The 7,846-nt window shown below is 37.0% G+C and overlaps 1 protein-coding gene across 1 annotated transcript; it reads left to right on the top strand.

Annotated features, from left to right (window-relative positions):
- The first annotated feature begins 476 nt into the window (after window positions 1–476).
- LOC129947293 (uncharacterized) lies at window positions 477–4,724 on the top strand. Its single transcript, XM_056057808.1, has 2 exons — window positions 477–3,109; window positions 4,097–4,724. Exons 1-2 carry the CDS (start codon window positions 477–479, stop codon window positions 4,722–4,724), a joined length of 3,261 nt encoding a protein of 1,086 aa, XP_055913783.1.
- Window positions 4,725–7,846: the final 3,122 nt, after the last annotated feature.

Below are 7,846 nucleotides of genomic sequence, written 5' to 3' on the forward strand. Positions count from 1 at the left end.
TTTACGAATAAAAAATGGTTTTATCTTCAAAAATTTGTGCAACGAAGAATAATGTTTTTATAACATCTGGTAAAATTTTGGGTAAAATCGAATTGACAGTTTTTTTTTATAAAAAATAAAACCTTAAAAAAACAGTACTAAAAGTTGGTAAAAATTGAATTTCTGCTCAAATATCTTTTCAAAAATTTGAGATTATGGTTTCCAACTAATTTTAACTTATAGGAAATATTATTTTTGTAATGTATTCATAAACGCACCATAGATTAAATTGTGTGTTATGATAAAGTAAACGCACTCAACCTTATGTAGTTAACAAAAGATGTCATTTATTAGTAAGTAAGAGAGAACAATGAATAAAGAATAGTATTATATCAGCAACCAAACAGCACACATCTCTTTGAATACACTTCAATTGGCGACGAGGATTAGTAACATTTTTTTTCGCGCAAAATAAAATTAAAGTAAAAGTCATAAGAATGCCAAACGGTGATACATCAAAAACCGAACAAAAGAAGACTATTTTTCAAGCGTCTCAAATGACGGAATTTTCGCCAGAAACAGACAGTTTTACTGAATGGAAAGAGCGCTTAGAAATCCATTTCACCGACATTGATGTGACATTGAGGCCATCGAATAAAGCAACGCTGTTGAAAAGTATCGGTACACATGCGTATTCACTGTTACGAGCACTTTGTGACCCAAAAAGGCCAAGCGATAAAAAATATGACGAACTGTGCACGCTGTTGGAAGAGCATTTTATGCCACCGGTAATGATTTATCGGGAACGATTGAATTTTTACACCGCATCGAAAAATTCAGATGAATCAGTCAATTCATGGTACGCACGCGTTAAAACATTAGCACTGAAATGCAAATTTGCCAATTTGGACGAAGCTGTACGTGACCGATTTATCATGGGAATGGCCAACAACGAGAAATTGTTTGAGAAATTTTGCGAAGAGGACGAGAAGCTGACGATAGCCACGGCATTGAAGAAGGCGCTCATACACGAGGTGAAACTCAAGGGTAACTCAATGTCAACTGATGTAAACTTTGTCCGAGGCAACAACAGTAGCGGGACTCAACGCAACAGGCGATCTAACGGACATCACCAGAAAAGGGATGCATGCATACATTGTGGCTGGAGGACACACAAATCACAAACTTGCAAATTTAGAGACGCTACTTGTGATAATTGCGGAAAAAAGGGACATTTAAAGCCGATTTGCCGCTCAAAAGAGAAGAATTTATCGACAAATTTTGTTAATTTAAATCACACTATTTCTCATGTTCAAGAAACTAATCCTAATATTTCGACTTTCGTTAACACAGGTACTCAAGTTGGACCGACATGTGGTGATGGAACGGATTGGTATTCTATTTTTAATATTTCCGGGAGCCGTAAGTCAAATACTTTCGATTTAACTGTGTACATCAACGGTATCCAATTCGATGTGGAATGTGATACTGGGTCTCCGATTTCGTTGATGCCTTTAACTCAATACAGGAAGCATTTTGACACGCGTTGTTTAAAGCAAAACACAGAAAAATACGATGACTACGGTGGTCATGGAATAGAAATTATCGGTGAGTTTTTACCAAACATAAAATATCGAGATCAAACTGAGGAAGTAGAAATGGTAGTCACGAATGTTAATCGACCAATTTTATTAGGGAGAAATTTTCTTCGGGTTTTCAACTTTGAATTAAGACAAGTTAACGCGATTTCAAGTTCGAGCTCAACCGTTTCAAATCAGAAGAATTCAGTCAATCCTGTTCCAATTCAAAATTTTGCATCTAATTTAGATAATACAAATGTTTATAATACAATTGTTCAAAAATTAAAAACTACTTTTAGTGAAGTTTTTGAAGAAGGTTTAGGTAAATTTACCACCGCGAAAGTACATTTAGAGGTCATGCCGGGCACGAAACCAATTTTTTGGAAACCGCGTGCGTTGCCGTTCGCATGGAAACCAATTGTTGAACAAAAACTAAATGAATTTTGTGATTCTGGTATGATGGAACCAGTCGATAACGCTGATTGGGGAACACCGATTGTGCCAGTGATGAAACCAAATGGTGATTTACGCATCTGTGGTGATTTTAGCGTCACTCTTAATAAATTTTTGGTAGATTTCAAATATCCATTGCCCCGTATCGAGGAGATTTTCGCTTCGCTGCAGGGTGGACAGTTGTTCAGTAAATTGGATCTATCGAATGCGTACAATCAGTTAGAATTAGACCATGAATCCCAAAACCTTTGTACTCTTAGTACACATTTAGGCTTATTTAGAGTAAAGCGATTAGCTTTTGGCATAAAACCAGCGGGGGCTATCTTCCAAAAAACCATTGAAACATTGTTACGTGGTATACCTAACTACATAAATTTTATGGACGATATTGTCGTCACTGGGCCAGACACTCATAGCCATAGCAGAACATTAACGATCGTCTTAGGTAAATTACAATCTGTTGGATTGAGACTGAACCCTAAGAAATGCATATTTTTTATGGAAGAAATTTCGTACTTAGGTTTTACCATTGACAAAAATGGCCTAAGGAAAAACGACACCAATATTAGAAGCGTGCTTCACGCACCAATACCTACAAATGTATCTGAAGTTAAGGCATTCATTGGAATGGTAAATTTTTACTCCAAATTTGTTCCAAATTTTGCACAAAAAATGGAACCTTTTTATAAGTTATTGAGAAAAGACACTAAATTTCATTGGAATGACGCCACGAATTCTGCATATGAATTGTTAAAAAAGGAGATAACCGGTGACCAAGTGTTAGTTCATTTTGACAGAGAAAAACCAGTTATTTTAACAACAGACGCTTGTGATACAGCAGTGGCTGGTATTTTATCACATGAGTTTGAAAATGGTGAGCTCAAACCAGTAGCATACGTTTCACGTTCATTATCTCCAGCAGAACGAAATTATAGTACAATCCAAAAAGAAGCCCTTGCCATCGTTTTTAGCGTAACTAAATTATATCAATATTTGATAGGCATTAATTTCATTTTGCAAACTGACCATAAACCATTAATTTCAATATTCGGAGAGCACAAAGGTATTTCTTTGATGGCGGCTGCAAGAATGCAACGGTGGGCATTCATTTTGTCTGGTTTTAACTTCAAGATACGTCATGTTAAGGGTTCATTGAATCACGCTGACACTTTATCACGCATACCACAGGTCAAATTTGAAAATGATTCCGCGAGCGAAAATAAATTTATCAATTTTATTGATGTTGAACAGGCAAATTATATTAACTTTATTAATTCGAATAATCAACTTCAATTAAGTTTCAAAAATATTCAAATTGAAACACGAAGAGATAAAGTTTTGTCCAAATTGATAGACGCTGTTCAAAGTGGTACAGTGTCGACCTTAACAGGTGAAGAATTTATTCCGTATAAAAATAAGGGTAATGAATTATCGGTCGAATCCAATTGTTTATTATGGGGTTACCGTAGCATTATCCCTAACAAATTAAGAAAACAAATTTTGTTGGATTTACATAAATCCCATTTAGGTATAGTCAAAACCAAGGCATTAGCCCGTTCATTCATTTGGTGGCCCAAAATCGATAGAGACATTGAAGATTTAATTAAATCATGTCACGCATGCAGATTACAACAGCCCAGTCCAGAAAAAAGTGCATTGATTCCGTGGAACGCAGCGGATCATGCATGGTCAAGAATTCACATTGATTATGCAGGTCCAATTCACGGATATTATTTGCTAATAATTGTTGATTCTTTTTCAAAATGGATTGAGGTGTTTAAAACAAAAACGATTACATCGGCATGCACTATCAAATTTCTGAGAGAAACATTTTGTAGATACGGTTTACCCGATATAATTGTCAGTGACAACGGAAGGCAATTTACGTCAAATGAATTCGCGGAATTTATTAAAAATAATCATATCAAACATATTTTTACTGCACCTGGCCATCCGGCTACAAATGGCCAAGCAGAAAATTCCGTAAAAACAGTAAAAAAGTCACTCTTAGCCAACTTGGAAGACAAAAAACAAATCGATTTCGATTATGTTTTGAATATATTTCTATTCGATTACCGCATTAGTGTGCATTGCACCACGGGAGTTTCTCCATCACAAGTCATGTTAAACCGAACATTAAAATCACGTTTTACATTGTTGAAACCACCTTTGGTAAAGGAAAGCATTGTTGAAGCCCAAAAGAAAAATATATCGAATTTTCGAGGTAAAAGAGAAGTAGCATTTGAGATTGGTGATAAAGTATACATTCGTGACTATACCAATCCCAACAAGCCAAGCTGGACACCAGCGAAAATTAAAGAAAAATTTGGTCCTCGAAATTATGGTTGCGTAATTACTCAAAACGGGAGAGAAATAAAAAGGCATTTGAATCAAATTCGTGAAATAAGCACAAGTCAAGATGTTACACCTGAATTGAGTACAGCGGCCATCAAACAGGAGACTCAGCAAACACGAGAACATACGAATTTAAGGAGAAGTACTCCCGATACAATAGATGTTCACGCAGTGCCATCGAAAGGGGAAGAGGAAGTTATACCAGTCAACGATGCACTTGATTCGAACGAAGACGATTTAAACGAAAAAGTTATTGAAAAAACTCGCAACGTTCCATCATCAAGTCGACCAATTCGAGAGACTGCAAGCATTGCAAAAGCGAGCATTGCTGATCAATATCGAAGTAATTTAGTCTAAAATTTGTATGGCATAATTTAGTTAATTTGAAACTATGTATATAAAAAACTTTAGTAGGGAGTTGTAATGTATTCATAAACGCACCATAGATTAAATTGTGTGTTATGATAAAGTGAACGCACCCAACCTTATGTAGTTAACAAATAGATGTCATTTATTAGTAAGTAAGAGAGAACAATGAATAAAGAATAGTATTATATCAGCAACCAAACAGCACACATCTCTTTGAATACACTTCAATTTTCAACATTCGGAAAGATTTTGAGAAAAATAGAATGGCCAATTTTTTTTACAAAAATTAAAAAAAAAGTTGGTAAAAATTGTTTTTCGACGTAAATATCTTTTCAAAACTTTTGAGATATTGGTTTCAAACTAATTGTATCTAATAAAAAATATTGTGTTCAACATTCGAACAAAATTTGAGGAAAATCGAATTCATAGGTTTTTTTTACAAAACATACAAATTTTAAAGAAAATTTAAAAAAAATTGTTAAAAATTGATTTTCAATTTAAGTATCTTTTCAAAACATTGAGATTTTGGCCTACATCTAATTTTATGTTATGAGAAATATTGTTTTGAACATTCGATAAAATGTTTGGAAAAATCGAATTTAAAGCATTTCTAAAAGTTCGTAAAAATTGCTTTTCGACTCAAATATCTTTTAAAAACTTTAAAATATTGTCTTCAAACTTTTTTTATTGCAGAAAAAATATTGCTTTCGATATTCAGTAGTTTTTTTTTATAATAATCGAACAGTCCGTTTTTTCATACAAAAATTAAATATACAAAAAATAGTACGCAAATTTGGTAAAAATTAAAGTTCGGTTCTTAATTTCTCTCAAATTATTTTTTATTCTCTCAATTTATATTTTTTCGCATTAGAGACATATTCTATAACAGACTTCTGACCCTGACTAGCATTTAAAATATTGATAAAAATTTTTTCCAAAAATAGAGCCTCCAGATCTCCTGCACTTTGAAAATAATGCTCATTTCACGACCTGTAGCTCATTTCTAAAGAAGTTTTTCTCCCCCAAATTAAAAGGTATTAATAGGAAAGTTTGAATTTGAGCCTCCCGGGCTGGAGCGATGATGTCCATCCGCTCTACATGACCTAGCCATCTAAGCCGTTGGACTTTAATTCTGCTAACTAGGTCAGTTTCGCTGTACAGCCCGTACAGTTCGTCGTTATATTTTCTCCTCCATTCTCCATCTATGCGTACGGAACCAAATATCACCCGAAGAATTTTTCTCTCGAAGCATCCTAAGACGCTCTCATCTTTCTTTGACAGGGTCCAGGCCTCAGCGCCATAAATGAGAAGCGGGATGATGAGTGTCTTATAAATGGTGATTTTAAATGCTCGAGAGAGGACTTTACTTCTCAATTGCCTTCTAAGTCCAAAGAAGCAGCAATTTGCAAGATTTATTCTTCGTTTGATTTCAGCGCTGGAGTCGTTGTCTGCATAAATAGCGGTGCCTAGGTAGACAAAGTCCTTGACTACCTCATAGTTATAGCTGTCCTTGGTGACGTTTTGTCCAAGACGTTGTTGTTCGGTCCTTTTTTGATGACAGCATATACTTGGTTTGCCCTCATTGACCAATCTTCTTCGCTTTCGTCGCAATGCTCAAAAACGCTCCACTGACATCACGCTTTGATCTTCCAATTATGTCAATATCATCTGCGTATCCGAGTGTTTGGATGGACTTTTGGAAGATTGTGCCTCTAGTGTTGACGGTTGAGTTTTGCACAATTCTTTCCAGAACGATGTTGAAGAAGTCGCATGACAGTGCATCGCCTTGTCTAAAACCTTTTTTGACATGAAATGCATCGGTGAGATCTTTTCCGACCTTGATAGAGCAGCGTGCATTCTCCATCGTCATTGTGCACAAACGGATAAGTTTTACAGGGATGCCAAACATTCTAGACAATGCTCTGTAAAGCTCTTCCCTATAGATGCTGTCACACGCGGCTTTAAAATCGATAAAGAGATGGTGGGTATCGATTTACATACATAATACGGCAGAGAGGATCTTATACGCAATGTTAAGGAGACTGATGCCTCTGAAGTTGGCGCAGTTTAGAGGGTCTCCTTTCTTATGTATCGTTCACACTATGCTGAGATTCCACTCATCGGGCATGCTTTCTTCCGACCATATTTTGCAGATGAGTTGGTGCATACTCCGTACCAAGTCATCGCCTGCTGCTTTGAATAGTTCGGCAGCGATTCCGTCAGCTTCAGCAGCTTTGTTTGACTTAAGTTTAAATATAGCTATCTTCACTTCGTCAAAGTCGGGTAGGCGGAATTTTTGATCTACGTCGCCGAAGTTGAGTGGTTCTATCTCTCTTACAGCGGAATTCGGTTCGTCATCTACGTTATATAATTTGGAGAAGTGATTTTTCCATATTCTCAGCATCGACTGCGGTTCTAATACGATGTTCCCCTGATCGTCTTTACACTCTTCGGTTCGTGGCTGGAACCTCATTCCTGTTGTGACATCCCTCTATCCCCTCGATCGCGTTCTTCTCATGCTCTCTTTTTTCCGTCTAAGAAGCCGGTGTTCCTCTCTCCTCTTCTGCTCGTAGAGTTTGCGAGCAGCTCTAGTCCTTTTGTGCAGCGCCGTTTTGTATGCCTTTTGTTTCGCTGCGTGCGCTGTCCGCCATTCGTCGTCGAACCAGGGGTTTCGCTGTGGTGGCCTTGTGAAACCTAGTACTTCAGAGGCGGCATCTCTGAATTGTTGCAAGGCAATGTTGCCACTGGTTTTCAATGCTTAATGCAGGAAGCATAGGACTCCTTAAGAGGTTATTAGAGACTCGATCGGAAAAGGACATGGCAGTCTCTTGCGATTGTAGCCATCTAACGTCTAATCTTCTCTCAGTACTTCCTTGTTTTGGCTTGGATCGGCATATCCGTAGCCGTACCTTGGCTACAACGAGGTAGTGGTCCGAGTCAATGTTGGCCTCTCGGAATGTTCGGATATCCTGGATACTGGAGAAGTGTCGTGCGTCGATCGCAATGTGGTCAATCTGGTTGACGGTTGATTGATCAGGAGATTTCCATGTCCCCTTGTGGATATTAAGATGCGTGAACTGCGTACTAGCTACCAGAACGTCTCGCCCGCA

Source organism: Eupeodes corollae, chromosome 1 (genome assembly GCF_945859685.1).
Source record: "Eupeodes corollae chromosome 1, idEupCoro1.1, whole genome shotgun sequence".
Classification (NCBI taxonomy): Eukaryota; Metazoa; Arthropoda; class Insecta; order Diptera; family Syrphidae; genus Eupeodes; species Eupeodes corollae.

Excerpts from the sequence above, each read along its gene's own strand:
- LOC129947293 (XM_056057808.1), top strand. The coding sequence starts at position 477 with ATGCCAAACGGTGATACATCAAAAACCGAACAAAAGAAGACTATTTTT. Across the intron at positions 3,110-4,096 it reads GCGGCTGCAAGAATGCAACG|TGTGCATTGCACCACGGGAG; the intron begins GTGGGCATTCAT and ends TTACCGCATTAG.